Source organism: Corvus hawaiiensis, chromosome 2 (assembly GCF_020740725.1).
Source record: "Corvus hawaiiensis isolate bCorHaw1 chromosome 2, bCorHaw1.pri.cur, whole genome shotgun sequence".
In the NCBI taxonomy this organism is placed as follows: Eukaryota; Metazoa; Chordata; class Aves; order Passeriformes; family Corvidae; genus Corvus; species Corvus hawaiiensis.
In genome coordinates this window covers 24248565-24266785 of record NC_063214.1, presented here as the reverse complement: position 1 = coordinate 24266785, position 18221 = coordinate 24248565, and the positions used below count along the sequence as shown (strand labels likewise).

General features: G+C 37.2%; 2 protein-coding genes across 4 annotated transcripts in view; one reads left to right on the top strand and one right to left on the bottom strand.

The window, feature by feature from the left end:
- The window catches only part of CMSS1 (cms1 ribosomal small subunit homolog), a 227427-nt gene that overhangs the window by 190887 nt on the left and 18319 nt on the right, over positions 1 to 18221 (bottom strand). The gene's annotated exons all lie outside the window — the stretch shown is intronic.
- The window catches only part of FILIP1L (filamin A interacting protein 1 like), a 188429-nt gene that overhangs the window by 155072 nt on the left and 15136 nt on the right, over positions 1 to 18221 (top strand). For all 3 annotated transcript variants that reach the window (XM_048293869.1, XM_048293870.1, XM_048293872.1), the window contains one exon: positions 14913 to 17649. In XM_048293869.1, the coding sequence (XP_048149826.1) occupies positions 14913 to 17649 (2737 nt within the window). The remainder of the gene's footprint in view (positions 1 to 14912; positions 17650 to 18221) is intronic.

Below are 18221 nucleotides of genomic sequence, written 5' to 3'. Positions count from 1 at the left end.
AAGGTAACTCAAGTACTTGCATATTATGAACCTTGGCAATTAGATAAAAGTCACATCCATGTTTCCAACATAATCTCTTCTGTAACAAGCAAAATTTATACCTCTGTTGATGAGAGAATCAGGGAAGAGGGCACTGTGTGGTATATATAGACTGAAAAGAATCCTAGCAACCAGAACAAATGTAATTTCATAGTAGAAAAACAATACCCCATATCAGTATCCTGAGCCCCTTCTTCTCGCTATTCTGTCATATCTGCAGAGTCCTGGCAGTTTTAAAATGATTACTTAGTCTTCTAAATATCCAGTGTCAAGTTATGAAGTAAAAATCTTAGCTGCGTTATGAACAGATGCTTTAGGAACCAAAGTTAAGTAACAGCCCTCAAAAGGTGTCTAAGTAGAAAGGATAAACTGAAGAAGTCGAAAGACTACAATATGACAAAGAATATTAACAGGAATGCTACATATGCAATATATTCAGTAAAAGCAGTAAGCAGAAAAAGAAGAAAGTCTCCCCATAGGTAAGAGACAATTTCAGCTGCTCCAAATCCAACAAAGAAGGGTAACTTCTATCACTGATTACTGCTTTAGCAGTATCTAAAGTACCATCTGTACTGTGAATACTGCTAGCCTAATACAAATCATAGCATCTATGAAAAGTCAGAACTATATTTCTCATAGTCTGTCTTCCTTAGATTAAAAGGAAAAAAAACCCCACACTCTTCACTTAATACTTACAGGACCAATTTTGCTCTCATTTATACTGGTAAAACTCCAAAATAATTAGACGGAGGTGTAATGATTACGCCTCTCTCACTGCTGTTTTTCCCCCCCACCACCTCTGTATTATACTCCTTTGTTATATCAGATTTCTTAACACGTATTGGGTATTAACTGATAGGTATTCTTAATTTTAAGTGATTAAAACACTAGCATCATTTAAAGGAGACAGTGAAAGAAAATATCACGTAACTCAGTTTTAAACAATTGTATTTCTTCATCTAAATTTCTTTTTATAGTAATTTTTCACAACATCTAATGTGAAAACATTTTAAGAACAAATATACCCTCCAGAAATGAAAGTCAACTTCCTATCAAACTGCATTGACCCTTTGTTCCTTTCCCGTCACTTCCCCTTCCTCCACTGACAAACCTGCTGACAGCACTTTTTAGAGATTTTACCCAGAAGACAAGGGATCTAACTTAAACTTAGTTTCTGTTCCTCATCACTATTAGTAAAATCAAATTATTTCTTGATTTGTGCTGAGCAACATCATTTTCATAGTATTTACCTAATACTACTATGAATTACCAAATTTACCCTTGTCATAGGATTAAAAAAAAAAAGCCTGGTTTTACTCCCAGTGAGTTTCCCCTCTGTGGCAGATCTTAAAAGACTTCTTCAGGAAAAATTCTTTACCACACGTAGTTTAGCATGGGCAAGTAAACAACTCCAGCTCCTCTGGACCTTTCCTACAAGCAGCTGTTCTCAAATCCTGGGTGTGGTACTACCTGAATACAGTTCATTAAAAAAAGCAATTAAAATATTTAAGTCAGAGAATCCTAAGGAGTTTACAATGTAGGAAAACATATCTTTGAAAACCATTGTACAAAACTGTAATTCTGTCTCATTAACAGTTTCCCTCAACACTTTATCTTGTCACCAAGCTGATTTGAACTTAGAAATTATGTCTTATCAATAATTTTTAATTGCTTAGGGTTTTTCTTTCATACTGAATGGATTCTGCCATGGCACTTTTAGGGTTTAGGTTGAGCTTTCTGGTGTAGTTGAAACCTTGATTAGTTCAACCATTCACTAAACTGTATTACTCGGCTCCAAGAAGGTAAAAATCGCTGCTGAAAAATCCTAAATATAGTGCCCAGTCTTGTGATGTAAGTGAAGTAATGGACAGTTTGACTCTTAACACCTCTCAGTACATTATGCTGATTTTGAGGTTTGCTGTGTTTTCTGGCAGCAAGACAAAAATCACTTTGATTGCATGTCCAGTGCACCATGTGGTTCCTGAAGTTCTGTAGCTGCACTCACACCGATGCACCAATGGAGCATTCTCAGGCAGTTAAAGCTCACTTCTCCAGAGTGTTCACAATTTCTAGCAGTATTTGAAGATTTTCTGAGGCAGTGTGTGGCTGCCAGTTAAAAACAGTACAAAAAACACCTCCCAAAGCAACTGTTCCTCACCAGAGCTGATGTGACTGTGAAGAGGTGAATGCTCATGCAAACAGTGAATGTTGGCTGAACACGCAGCAACATCATTGTATAACCCTCCTTTAACAGCAGTATGGAAATATTGGAGGTGAAAGTTCAACCCAACCTTGCTAGGTAACATTTCCACACAACTCAAAACCATAACCTTGCACATTCAAGCTGATAAATGCATGTACTTTCTGCCTGTTGCAAAAGTCACCCCTGCTGCTGCAGCTTATGGTGCAGGTGACAATGACGTAACACAGCTGCTTGGCTTCAGCCTCAGGCTGGGCAGGTGACCACCGGAGACTGGCTGCTGAAGCAGAGCAGCAGAACTTGAGCCATTCTGCTTCACGCTGCATGCTCAAAGAAGCTGAGCAACCAGAGCCCACAGCCACTTAACTGCTCATGCCCAAACTTCCCAAACCTTTATAGACGTATGTCAGGTAGGGTACACAAAGCTCTAGTGAACGTGACTGAAAACGTGGATGGGAAAAAACCCACTCTTGACAAGAAATACACTCATTTGCATACATGTCAGGGATGTGAAACAATACCTCAGACTTCATTATCCTTTATAGATTTCCACAGGCCTGGGAAGGAACACAACAATTGCACTTAAGTGATGCATAGAGTTCTTAAAAGCTGTCTTAAACCTAATACGCAAAGCATTTTCTTTCAAATTCATTGCAGTTGCAGACAGCTGATTTAAAACTTTGTCTTTTTTTTTTATTAGAGACACAAAGCTTATCTAGTGTTTGCATAGCAACTATCGTGATGACAGAGTAAGAGAATGAGGAAAAATTTTTAGAAATGAAGCAGCATGATGCAACTACCATAAAAAAACCACATAAAACTGGCTGCTTAAAAATGGAAAGTAATACACTCATAAAACATTTTAATTACACATTGAATTCTAGCACATGGCCAAAACTATCCAAGAGTTAAGTTTAAGCTGACTGAATTCTGTCAACTTTCAATGGATTTAATATTTTTTTTTTGTACAATTTCTACAGCTTTCAGTCATTAAGTCTAATTATGAAGAAAATTAGGAAATTTTATCACATGTAAGTTTGGCCTACCTGAAACTAATGTCACCCATCACATTCCCAAACATGATTCTATTCTACTTAGCCACAAACAGGTTTCTGAGAAGAAGCCTAATAAATGCCACAGTTGTTTTTGTTTTCTACTTCAAAATGCTACTCCCTGGTCAAGCACATTCTACATCTCAGTAGAGCCATTCTGTTACAGATCCATACCAAGAAAAAGGAAAGTGATTTATATTGGTTACTTGAACCTGAGGGTGTAACAACTCCACGTTTGGGGCAGCCAATCCTAATCTAAATATTTGAAATCCAGTATTGAACACACTAACTTGGATGTAGGGAGGTGTTAAAAAAAAAAGCAATGCTCAAGTGTTAATGCTTAAAGCTGAAACATTTTTCTTAACTTGCAAAATACTACTATATACTCTTTCATGTAAAGAGAAGAGTCTTTTAACTAGCAGCCCATAATTGTTCCCAAGCTAAATACTGAATTGCCTTACATGAAAAGGCCACCATGAACCTTGGCAGCCCTAAAACCTCTACAATCTGTGTTTCTGAAGACTTACCTAATATATAAGTGGGCATGTCCATTTGTATGCATATGAGTAAGCAGAGCAGGGCGATAAAAGCCTCTGCTGCAAAGTCAGCAAGTACAGCTTCACTACAGGCCAATTCCAGATGACAAATAGCTGCCTACGAGGGCGGTGCAGGGACGACACCAACCGGTGCAGAACACTTGGGCTTGTGCTGGGAGATGTACACATTGGTTCCCTTTTGGGAAAGCAGCAGACAACAGCTGACAGGAATAGTCAAGCTTACATACTTTGCTAACCCATATAAAGGAGAAGGGAGGAAAATGTAACCTGGTATACAAAGGAGCAGCCACTTTGGAAAGGGTCTGCTTGTCCCTGCTTTGTTCCCCCCCACCACTTTGAGCTCTATAGGATTACTGTCATCTCAGTAGATAGCAAAGTTTCCCTATTTCAATCAGGATTAACCGGGTGTGAAGAATCAGAAATTGACACTGGTAACCTTTTTTAACTTATAAATGACACACTCCTATATGTAGATTAAAGCAGTTAACTAAACAACTTGCAAGTTCTGTCTAGAGATAACTCTTTTATTTTCAGCATTTGAAGCCACATTATAAATTAATGATAAAAGCTAAAATGTATTATATCAGAAACATACTGTACATGAAAGCATGCTACAGCTCCTTCATTTTCAGTGACATCTGAAACAAGAAACTATAACCTGAATACCACAGACCATCAGCCAAGAAGCAAGAAAAGAGATCAAGTAGGGCATGTAGCGAAACATCACATAACGATACTGAGTTGTAAATCAACTTGGGGTTCACTAACAAGGCACAGAATGTTCAACTGAATTCACAGTTCCTTAAAGAACAAGGAACACAAAGTCTTCATATGAAGGGACAAGGGAAGCATATATACATGTGACCCTCCTCTTTCCTAAAAGAGCCTTTTCGTAAGACAGTTTCTGAAAGGCAAAGAACACTGGAAAACAACTAAAGATGGAAAAAGTAAGTATCTCTCTTGGCTTTAGGAAGACTGCTCAGACCAATTTTAGAAGAGTTTAAGAAATCATTGATCACAGAAATGCTAGAACTAGTTAAATCCACTTTTTTCATCCCAATCCAAATGTAGGGTTTTTTCCCTAGGAAATAGCAAAGCATTTATTTTACAAAGCAAGCAAGTTACTCCAGCTGCTGAACACACACGCAAGTAGCTAAAAAAACCAAAACACCACAACCACCCTAAACACTGTTATTGGCACTCTGAGTGGACATACAACAAAAGGATCAAATTTCTTTTACTCTCAAGCAGGGTATTTGATCTTCAACACAGTGAACAACCAAGGCTGCACAAAAATGGAAAAATCTTACTTTAACACTTCATAATCAACAGACCTGAGAGAACAAGATGTTCTTCAGTTAAACAATTCATCACAGGTGAAGAAGCTACTTAAACTATCATTTGCTATTGAACTATGTGAATTAAATTTGTGAAGTAAACCTTGGTTAGAACTATAACCATTAAAAAAATTCTCAAGCGTATCATCTTTAGGTCTCCAATGGAGCTTCCTGTCCTGTAGTCTAAAACAATGTGTTAGTCCTCTTTGAAGAGGATCAGTTTGGAGAAACCACGTAAACTCAAATGCTGAACAAGAGCACCTTTGCTCAGGATTAACATGTTTTAGACAAAACATGCATTGACTTTGCACCTTTAGATAATTCACCAAGTGCTCCCAGGTCTGTGTGGCCAGAGGCCTACAGGAAGAAGAGAAAATACAACTTCCAAACATTTAGCAGGTTTAGAACAGATAGCAAGAAAATCAATTATCTCCCAGGTCACTAAGTCACCAGAGCTATAGAAGTTCAATACCTAGAACTGTACCCAGAAGCAATTTGTAATGCATCAGAAATAGTTCCCATGCAATTTCCAAAGGTCACGGAGTGCAAACCAGGAAACTAGCAGGAGTCTTTATCACTTGTAGCTTCAAAGCCAAGTTTAGCCAGTTAACCCTACCACAATGCATTGCTACCATCTCTCTCACCTGTATCTCCAAAATGAAGTGCTGGCCAAGTCTTAGAGAAAATGGACACCCTCACATTATCAGGTCTATGGGGAAAAGGTGCATGTTTAGCTTCAAAATGAAACTTCAAAATGAAAAAAAATTTAATATTAACACTGTTGCTGTTAACATTATTACTTGCAGTCTTGGCTACCAGAAAAAGTTGCAACTTTTTAGCAAACCTGATAAAAGCCTCAACTGCAACGGCTTCATGCAACCTAGCATCAAGGAGAATTTAAATACTTCAAGCTAAATTTGTAGTAACAATTAAGATTTATGTTTTCTGACAAAAAAGAAGGAACGGGGTGCCACCCAAGCCCAGTTTCAAACACTCAGAGTTTATTAAAAACATACACAGAGCTACTTAAGGAAATAAGCACACCAGAAAAAGGGCTTACTTTTGTCTTAGGTTGTATGTATATAATAAAGATTTTATGGATATTAACAGAACAGAACCCTCAAAAAGTCATGGAATTTGAATCCTCCTGCAAAGCAGTGACACCACCTGTATCATTTCTGAGGAATGTTTGTCTAATTGTTTATAACCAGGCCCATTCCTCCAAATAATGGCAAACTCTCAGTCTTCCCTGACAGTCCCATTCAGCACAAAAGTATCTTTATTTACCGTGTTTAATCTACGTGGTTTAAATCACAATTTCAGCACATAAATTATTGTCTTGTACACTGATCATGAAGAGTGCATAATAAAGTTTGCAGAAAAGTTCCACTTGTCTAGAAGCAAGTGGCCACTGAGCAGCTTATCCAGGGCTGGCAGCATGAGTAGGATGCCTTCAGTTCAAAAGACTGAGTGTGCATGGCAGTATGGAAAGTTCTAAATTTTACCACTGCTGATGACTGATAATATAAGGCCATGGTTAGCATAAGAGATAGGCACTGTGCCTACTCTGCCCGTTGATGAAAATGCAGCCCCAAACATTTATTTTTATATAAAATGTGTGTTAAAATTGTTTTAGAGAACATCCAGTTCCTGTAAATGTTATGGGAAAATGACATTTACGACTAACCAGTCTCCTCTGTGTAACATGATGTGTTATTGTTGGCTGAGTGCCATTTTCTGTCATACCAAAAATATTAACTAATTGAAGTTAAAAAAAAGTTTCTGTAAGTTGGATCCTTGCACAATTATGCCCAATTCTGGTCAAAATAGCAGCACCAGCACTGCCTCAGGTGAATCAGATACTAGAACAGCACCTATTTTCCCATCTGCACCCCCCCTAAAAACATTCTATTAAAGAGGTCCACCTTAAACCTACACACTATGATGTTACATACAGAATAAATTTTTTAAAAAATCACAAGATTTATCTATAGAAATTGCTTAAAGAAAACTCAGACTGTTCTCTTAATATAAGACAGTATCATTAAATTGAAGTGTAAAAATATGGCATAAGGGTTACAAACTTACACTGAGCTGAAGCAACTGACTCCTTCAGAAAATCAGAACTTCTGCAAACTCCTCAATCAACTGAAGGATGCAGAGTAAATAGCCAAGACAAAAACCTCCAAATATTACTCTTCCATCAATAGTAAACACAGCATGGCAGTGATAGCAAAGAAGTATTTGCCTTACACAAACCAAACACACATGGCTGGGATCATCACTGCTAGTAGCAGCCTGACCAGAACTATCCACAATTTGGGCAAGCTGCACTCCCTTGTTTGTGCCTAATCTTTCCATGGGGAGTGGGGTGAAGACAGGCAGGGCTCCAAAAGACAGTTTTCAGGAGCTAAGCTAACTCCTGTAAGAGTTCTTCACTTGGTAAATCCTAGGAGGAGGCTGCAATGGTATGGATTCCTAGTACTGACACTCCGAACAGAAACTGCAAACCCATCCACCTGCCCACAGGGTGGATTAAGCCATGTCCTGTTCATCTCTGCAGTAGTGAGTGTTTTACAACACTGGTGATTTTAAAAACAGCTCAGTAACTGTGGTCAAGCAATAGTGTTCCATCAGGAATAATGCTTAAAGTATACACCTAAAACAAAATTCAGGTTCATAAAGACACATGATTTCTCCCATCAATTGAACTCCTTAGCATGTAACATCAAATATCAAATGCAATAATTTCAATGATGCTGTTGTTTAAAAATCACAAATTATAAAAAGCAGTAGCTGTGTTGGTTTATTTTGTGTAATTACTGCACTTAAAACCTATTTGGATTAATAATTCTCAAAATCTATTAGAGTAAGTTAACACTGCTTTTCCATTTTAATAAATCTGAGGATCAGGCACAAATTTCACTTGCTAAAGATGAAGATAAGACAGAAGCAGGACCTGGATTAGTAACTGAAAAGTTCTGCCTCAATCTTGTTGCTTTGACCCCTATACCACATCTCTTGTGGCTCATCTTTCCATTTCCTTCAGAAAGCTTTCCATCTGCAAAACTATAATTTGCTGGCTGACGTAAATTTGAAGAGTTCCAAATTCTGGTGTTCCATCTGAAATTACTGGCTTTATTTCTGATTTTACACACAGTGTGGTGGGAGACACTGAGAGAGATAGGGGAGGAAGGGGAAGGTGGTGAATATGCACTATGGTAACATAAAAAAAAAAAAATCCTGAGTTACTAACTAACAAAATCCAAGTGCTATTCCCATGAGCTGGTTACCTTATTGAGGTATTTAGATTCAGAACAGAAGAGAATTAAGTCATGCTGCATTCACAATCATATGGCATTGAAATGCCAACAGTAATAGATACCTTCAAAGAATACCTGAAATAGCTATTAAATCTAGAAAGAGGGAAGAAGAAAGCAGAGGGCGTCTCAAAAGCGGTGATACATCAGAGTCCAGCTCACAATTCATTGTGCCATGTTTTCTAATAAGCTGAACGCTGGGACTCAAGAGTTTTTAAGGCTAACTTCAAGAAAAGCTCATTAATATTGTGATCTTCTCAGGTTCGTGTTAATTTAAAATTTAAAAGGATAAGCAGTCAAGTCAAAAAACAAACGAAATCAAGAACCTGCCAACAATTTAATAGGACAGCATCTTCTTCACTCCCACCTGAAAATCCCACTCCCACCTCCCTATCATAATCTCAGGCTCTGCAGATGGCTGCCATTATAAGATTAGAAATGAACATCAGAATTAGTAATTACCACATTGATATTCAAATCTTTACTGCCACAGAAAGCATTAATGCTTTTTACACAAGACTGATGTTTTGATAGGTGACTTCCAAGAACATCTAGATACAGAAAGAATGTAATTCAAGATAGAAAATTTTTTTCTTAAACTGACATTTCATAATAAAACTGAATTTTAGTGCTGAAGCAAAATTACTCAAACTGGAAGTTAATCCAGTCTTAAATCTTAAATTGCCCAATATAAATTTGCTAGAAGTTTCTCACACCATTTACTGTCACCAAATTTACCCAGGATTTCATAACATTTATGAGTGCAAATATCCCTATATCACCAGTAAGAATTTCCATCAGCTTAGTAGTTGTGAAATCATGGTCACAAACCTTAGTGTTCCAGAAGAATTGATTTTTAAAAGCATATACTATCTGCATATGTTTACTCAGCATCACAGCTAAATACATCTGGTTATCCATGTGAAATTTTGCCCGTTAACCCAGAACTGGCAATATCATTCATCTTCTATGACTTTTATTAAGACCTGTAAAGCAAGTCAGCATTTTAAGCATCAGATAAAACTGTAATTACTTTGTGACAGTCTATGGAGTAATAAGAACTCACACCCCTCTCATTAAAAGTTCTCATTTTATAAAATAAATTTCCTTATTGGGAAATTTGCCTTACACAGTCTCTTGCAGTCAAGACACCCTTTGTGGAGGTTTGCATCCTAGCATAAACTAATTCTTTGAAATTTACAGATGTAAATTAATGTAATGGAAAACAAATTTTAAAATAAGTATTCACATTCTGTTGAGAAGTGCTGACTGATTCAGATAAAGCCAGCAGATTACACAACAGCTATGGTATGCTGTTGCTGCTGTAATTTCAAAGGCTTTTGACTTTCTTTATGACAGGGGAAAAAGAAGCATTAATAAAGAAAATAGAGAGCCATAAAAAAAGCTTTTTTTATATGTCTTCATAAAAACTGCACATCAATAAATAGAACTGTAGGCAAAGGAAAAAATTTTAAAAATGCATAGCCACCCCAAGACCAGAAATACTTTAACAAACCCAAATTTTGTTTCAATGAACTGTGGAAGGCACAGACTGGCTTTCTTACAAAAATAAATATTTAACTGCATTGGTGTCAAAAAATTACAACAACTTGTAAGATTTACCAGAAATGATGAAGCATGTTTCCTCTCTTATTAAAGGCCAGACCATGTCTTATTGCTAACTGGGAAGAGTGCCTCAAAGGAAGAGGCATGACTTCATCCACATTTAAAAGCTTTCAGCTTAAAGCTTGTATTTGCTTTGTACCAGGGAAATTCAAGCATATGTCCAAAAGCTTTGGAAGCAAGTCTCCCTTGTGTAATAATCTGTAGAACCTCTTGTAAGCCACGTCTTTCATCTGTGGAAGGGTGAAGAGCATGACCTTGTTAAAAATATGTATCTTCATGATTAAAAAGAAAAAATCATGGAAATTAAAAACCACAGTCATTTCTGCAGAATGGTCTGATACAGATATTGACAATATATACATTAAAAACTCCACAGCACTTCAGTGAGAGGAAAGACAAAAGCTGAGCTTTACAAGCCATCATCTATTTCACTTGCATCCTTAGAAGACAGCCTTTTCTAAAATTACCACTACACCATTGCTTAAACAAACAAACAAACAAACATCATTTTTATTCTTATTATTCAAAGAATAATGATTCATTCCAGAACAAAATAAAAAAAATTAAAGTACAAGAGTGTTGCAGTCTCAGTCTCCCATACTTTCGTTGGTTTCTGTAGAACTCAAAGAAAAAGTTGCCCCCTTAGAATCCTGTAAAAACATAAATTAGACAATATCCATGTAAGAGACGTCACCCCAGGAAAATGGAAAGTCCCTCTTAAAGACAAAATGTTATGACATGACACCAGGACAGTGAACTGTTATGGGAGTCCCCACATCTGGTAGAGAATACAGTTATGTTGCCAAATAAAATGTAGTGTAGCTGAAGCTATATGCACTTGGAAAAAATGAGGAAAACAAGACAACACAATTGAATGCACGGCGTTAATACCAAGAAACTGTAGCCTGCATACTGAGGGAAACAGCTACCATGAACAGAGGAAAGCTGAGAAATACAGTTTCTTCCAGGAAATAAAGGAGCAATTAACTGGTATTGCAAATAAGTACAATTTTAAGCCACAATAAAGCAGTAATTTATAACAGAAGCTCCCAAGAAAAAGTAATAAGACACTGCCCTGACTCTGTTTAACTACCTATCAGTCATGTTCATAAAAACAATTTCCAATGTCTGTTTTTGCTGGCTGCAATTCAGAAAGGGTTGTTGTAGTCCTGTGAAGTCAGCTGCTTAAAGTTGTGTGAAAGCTTTGTCTAAATGATACACCTACCTTTGCCTAATACAAAATTACATGATCATGAAATTCAGCTGGCAATGAAAAGAATAAAAATATTTTATTGGATAGGGGAGCGTCTGTTCTTTTTTTAAAATTATTATTTATTTAAGCTAACTTTTTTGACGTTTGCATATTTTCAGTGAAATTGCTCTGTCAAATACTCCGGGTACTGTTCTTCAGGCAGACAATATTTTGGATGAAGTTAACACAAAGTATGTTTACCCTGTCACTAAAGTCACTAAGTGCTATTATCAGTTAAAGCACTTCTTCAATTAAGCCAGCTGACTTCTTAATTCGAATAAAATACATAACCAAGAACTGACCTGCAGAAGTCAGGTTCCAAAAAAAAAGCTGACCAAAATTAAGCTAATTAATTTAAATTAATTAGCAAACAAATAAATAACACCAAAACCCCCAAACATTTTAGGGTTCTCTTCCATTCCTAAGTGCATATGTGCAGACATAGTCACTGTGACCTACTGAACCATGAAACAGGAACTCAGCAGCCAAGGAAAATCTGCAAATATTAACAGACTCCCAGCTGACTTCTTACAATATCAATTTTTACTCTATCCAAGAAATCACCATCTATTCAGCACTGTTAAGGGTATTTTCTATATAGGAATATACGACTAAACATACAGTTATCAAAAGCGTGTGAAAAAACATAATGACACAGTATCAAAAAATATACCATGCTTAATACATCCCTTTTTTCTTTCTGGAAACACATTAAAATCCTTTAACTCCCACTTGCTGTGCTATGCTCTTAACTTCAGTCAAGTGATTTTATAGAAATATTTTTAAAAAACAAAATAGTTTTCAGTCATTACAAATATTTGCTTGTGAGTCTGTCTGAATCTTAAAACTGTGTTTTATCTTTTGAATGAGGGAATCATTTCTAATTACACAAAGTCTTTTGGCACGACCAAAGAAACAGACTCTCTTGAAAATCCTTATACAACAATCCAAGTACCAGTAAAATAGGGACTTTTGTTCAAATAGCCCATGCAACACAGACTTGATCAGACTTGACTTGATTGCCAACTTATTTTATTTATTATTTATGCACAATTATCTTACTTGCATCACAAAATATTTATACAGCATCTCTGTGAAAATTGCAATTGTTTGTTACTATTTGGCCTAAGAGCTTCTTTCCAAAGCAACTTTTAAGGGGCGTGAGTTGCTGGATCATTACAGTTTCACTTGGCCAGAGAGATATCAACTAGCTAACATGGAAGTGTTGGGTAAGACACTGATTACCTAAGGTATTAATGACCACAGCTAAATTTGCCTTACAAAAATAAATTACGGTGAAGAAAGCTAAAATAAATCAAATGCTAGTAAGTCTAAGTAACTATATTAATATGTCTTAACTTCATGAACACACAAAACCTGAGTTCATTCCAAATGAAATTGTTAGTTGTGCTTCTGTTATGGTTTTATAGCTATGGCAACGGTAAATCATCAATTGAACTTCACTACTAAAGCATTTAGAGACAAGGGTGGGGAGGGAAAAAAGATTTTTACACTAAAAAGAATTAGAACTGAAAGTAGCACTGAAAAGTGGACAAAAGTTTATATACCATGAACACAGTAAAAAGCTGCCTTTGAGATGGTAGAGTCCTCCCCCGATTTATTTGTTCTGTCAACCAGCAGCATTCCTTCAAACTCATTTCACAAACCTCTCCCCCTCCATTTTCTACATTTTCATATCTGTTTTCCCCATCATGTTAATTGACTGTTGTAAACAATTTGTGACTGCTTCAAGTCTTTGATGTTTATGGCTACTTCCCATTCTGTTAATTTTTCATACAAAGCATTTCATTACATTCAACATAGTGCAACTTAGGCAGTAAAATAGAAACAGTAGGAACTATGAAGATGTTATAAGAAAATTTTATTGTCATGGATTTCTATACAACATCACCATTAAATCAGACGAGTCTGGTGGACAGTTGAGAATGGCAAGGACTTTCTCTCGCTGTGCTGGAAACTACAATGCTTCCAAAGGGGATGCTGCTGAGGCAGCCTACTGCCCAGGAATATGCCTTCAGTCAGTCAACAGCTAATTAAAAGCTGTGCAAAGGAGGCTGTTATCTAAACTCTTCCTGAACTAAATGGAAGGCTGCAACAGGAACTTGTCAGTGGGAAGCTGTAAAGACTCATCACTTGGACAAGGGCATCACAGTAGTGACCATAGACAAATGTGGAACAGGAATCCTAAGTTTCAGCAGCAACTTCCAGACAGTTATCATATTTCAGAGGGGGAAAAAAATAAAGTTTAATGGGTGCTTAAACAGCCATTTTCTACATGTACAGCCTTGATAACCAAGTCATTTCCTTCACATGATCTACACAACTGAGTCTGTACCATACATATGAACAACATACAAATTCTAATATTTTAGTACTTCAACCTAGGCTTTTCAGATTTTTGTTTAATACCAGGATATACTTATCTTGGCTGTAGGAAAAATGTAATTGAAAGGAGGCATATGTGCTGGCCAAGCCTAATCATACTTTAGACCAACTCTACAAGCATCTCCTTGGACAAAGAAAAGTCTCAAAAGAACCTAAGAAGTTATTTGGAGGTTTGTTAGGATCTTACATAAACAAACACACAGCCTTATCCCAAGTCTCTTGCAAATTAAGTATGTTGCATCCCAATAAAGACTGAATATTAACATCAACTTGTAAAACTAATTTTGGAAAATCATCATGAAAACCTTCAAGAATCATGTAAAAGCAGCGTTGCACTTAGGCACATCTGCTAATCCAGGCCTAACACATGTTAAGACATTTAGGCTTTGTTAAGTTCAAAAGGCACAACCTGAATATGTGTTTATCTGTTGACTGCATTTTTGTGTGTGTGTGTGTTTGATACCAAGTCACAAGGCCTGCACTTTCACTAAGGACAGACTTACCTAATTTTGCTCTGATGTGCTGCTTAGGAATTCACATTAGGCAGCCTGACTAACTGTCCATTGTGGCTAAATGTCCTTCACATACTCAAATGTCCTTAAGGTTTGATCGTAAAATATCAGGATGGTTTATAAATAAAAAAGTTAGGAGAATTATGATGCTGTAAATTACATCTGCCCTTGGGGGCTGCACTGACCTAAATTCTCAAGCATTATAATTATCACATTTATTAAAAGAAAAAAAGCCCAACACACACAAAAAGCCAAACAAAGCTTGCATGCACATACCTAGCCTCAGCAAAGAGCTGAAAGACATGCAGCTCCAGTGCAGAATACCAAAATAGTTTTGTTGTACTGATCCCTATCAAAAATTGAAAATGTAATCAAAGATGCACAATAACTGAAGTTGCTAAGTCTAAATGATCATACTGAATTGTTCATTACAAAGAACTTCTGAATAGAAAGTAAGGCCAGTGGGCACTTTCAAATGATGCTGTAAGGAGAGGTCTGCTTGTAGTTACAAGTGGATGTTCATGGACATCTGGCAGAAATGTCATATTTCAAGTGTGTTTTTAAATGCCCACTAAAATGGCTACAAAATACAATATTATTTCCTCCCACAGATTGAAAAAGCTTCTTGAACAAGAAACAGTCTATCAGGCAAAAAAAGAAAAGGAAAACAACAAGAAAATAGCTAAACTGAAAGAAGAATTAACTAAACTGAAATCCTTTGCTTTAATGGTGGTGGATGAACAGCAAAGACTCACTGAGCAGTTGAATCAGCAAAGTAAAAAAATTCAAGAATTAACCACTTCTACAGAACAAGCACACGAAAAGCTGACTTTTGCTGAAGCAAAAATTCAAGAAGAGAAACAGAGATCCAGCAGGCTGGAAGCTGAACTTCACACCCAGAGCAGTAAGATTTCCCAAGACCAAGAAGCAATGATGGCCAAACTAACCAATGAAGACAGTCAGAATCGCCAGCTCCGGCTAAAATTAACTGCTCTCAGCCGACAAATCGATGAGCTGGAAGAGACCAACAAATCTTTACAAAAAGCCGAAGAAGAACTGCAAGACCTAAGGGACAAGATAAATAAGGGAGAGTGTGGGAACGCCACTCTTATGACTGAAGTAGAAGAACTACGGAAACGACTGCTGGAGATGGAAGGAAAAGATGAAGAGCTCATAAAAATGGAAGATCAGTGCAGAGAACTTAATAGAAAGTTAGAAAAAGAAGCATCACAGAGCAAGAACCTTAAAGGGGAAGTTGATAAACTTAATAAAAGAATTATGGAGCTGGAGAAACTGGAAGATGCTTTCAACAAGAGTAAACAGGAATGTTACTCCCTGAAATGCAACCTAGAAAGAGAAAAAATGTTAACAAAGCAGTTGTCCCATGAGCTGGATGGTTTAAAAGCTAGAGTTGGTGAGCTTGAAGCAATTGAAAGCAAGTTAGAAAAAACTGAGTTTACACTTAAAGAAGATTTAACAAAGCTGAAGAGTCTAACAGTTATGCTTGTGGATGAAAGAAAAACTATGGGTGAAAAAATAAAGCAAACAGAAGAAAAGCTGCAAGCTGTGACTTCTCAGCTCCAGGTGGAGCAAAATAAAGTGATGTCGGTTACAGAAAAGCTGAGGGAGGAGAGTAAAAAGGCACTGAAATCGAAATCTGATGCAGAGGAAAAAATGTCCAGTGTTACAAAAGAAAGAGATGAACTGAAAAACAAACTCAAAGCAGAAGAGGAGAAAGGAAGTGATCTTGTTTCCAAAGTGAATATTCTAAGTAAAAGACTTCAGTCTCTGGAAGATGTTGAAAAAGAATTTCTTAAAAATAAACGTAAGGAGAGTACTAAATCTAGCACCTCCTTGCAGCAGGAAAACAACATAATCAAAGAGCTTTCCCAAGAAGTTGAGAGGCTTAAGCAGAAGCTCAAAGAAATGAAGTCCATAGAAGATGATCTTATGAGAACTGAAGATGAATTTGAGTCTCTAGAACGAAAATATGTCAGTGAACGGGACAGAGCCAAGCTCCTATCAGAGGAGCTGGAGGCTGTGAAAATGGAATTGGCAAGGTATAAATTAACAGAAAAGGCAGAGTCCAATCAGGAGCAGCGCCTTTTTAAGAAACTCAAAGAAGAGGAAGCTAAATCGAGTCATCTTTCCAGAGAAGTAGATGCACTGAAAGAGAAAGTTCATGAATATGTGGCAACAGAAGACCTAATCTGTCACCTGCGAGGTGATCACACAGTTTTACAGAAGAAACTCCTCCAGCAAGAAAACAAAAACAGGGAGTTAGCAAGAGAAATGGAAAGCCTCACGAAAGAACTGGAGAGGTACAGATCCTTCAGCAAGAACGTCAGGCCCGGTCTCAATGGAAAGAAAATTTCAGATGTGCCAGTTTTTTCTAAAGAAATCCAAACAGATCCCGCAGACAATGAGCCACCCGATTACAAAACCCTCATGCCTTTAGAGCGAACAGTCACCAATGGGCAGCTCTATGAAGACAGTGACAATGAGGAGGAACAAACAGTGTCTTTCAAAAGCAACGCATCCACCGCAAATGCCGCAAACAAAAAATTATGGATTCCTTGGATGAAGTCCAAAGAGAGCCATCCTCAAAATGGAAAGATACACACAAAGCAAAATGGAAAGTGTGCACAGACTGGAGATCTAGTGCTAAGCCATACACCTGGCCAGCCCCTTCACATAAAAGTGACTCCAGACCATGGACAGAACACAGCAACCCTTGAAATAACCAGTCCTACCACTGAAAGCTCTCACTCCTACACAAGCACAGCAGTTATACCCAACTGTGGCACTCCAAAGCAAAGAATAACCATTATTCAAAATGCCTCCTTAACACCTGTAAAATCAAAAGCAGGAGAAGGTTACATGACCCCAGAGCATGTAATTTCTCCTATTACTATGACTACTTTTGCAAGATCTCAAACTCCTGAATCGTGTGGTTCTTTAACTCCTGAAAGAACAATGTCCCCTTTGGCTTTACCTGGCTCGAGCTCTCAGGAACAAACTCTCTCCTCGGAGCCTTTGGAAATGGGAGCCAAGCATGCTGTTTTTAGAGTATCCCCAGACAGGCAGTCATCATGGCAGTTTCAGAGATCTAACAGTACAGGATCGAGTGTAATAACTACTGAGGATAACAAAATCCACATTCATTTAGGAAGTCCTTACGTCCAAGCTCTCACCAATTCCAAGCCCATCAGCCCTTGTAATGCAGTGCAAGACAACAGAACTCCAGCACTAGCCAATGGCCTACCCACTAAGCCCACCAATAAAATCACCAGCAGTATTACTATCACACCAACAGCCACTCCTCTTCCACGGCAATCACAAATTACAGTAAGTAATGTCTATAACTGACCCCCATCCATGCTGACACCCTTACCAGCAACCCATCCTGTTTTTCATCCCAGCAAGAATTATTTGGAACAGCCTCTTTACTTTGGGAAAGATCTGTGCATGAACTATACAACAGCATATGGAACTAACGTTAAGTTTTGCCTGCTTAGTGTTATCAAGTGTGCACTTACTGTATATCTTCTCATTGAAATACAGTTATGTAAAATATTTAGTCTTGCACTTGTATAAATGCATCTTTATGTATTGCCATTTTCAAAATAACTCACATTACTTTTGACTGCAACTTGCCTTGGTAAAATATTTTAACGTTACAAAAAAACAGTAAATAATTGATTATTTTCATCATTGCTTGCTGAATATTTTTTGTTTGTTATGTGTGGTTTGTATTTTTCTGCATGTATGGTAGAATTTGAATTAAGCCATAATACTGCCTGCTAATTTCAGATAAGACTTGATTCATTATCTTCCCTGCTATTTCCCAATTCCTTCTAGCCCTCTCATTTCAGGTAATTATCAGTACATCACACACAAACACAAAATATTATGTATTG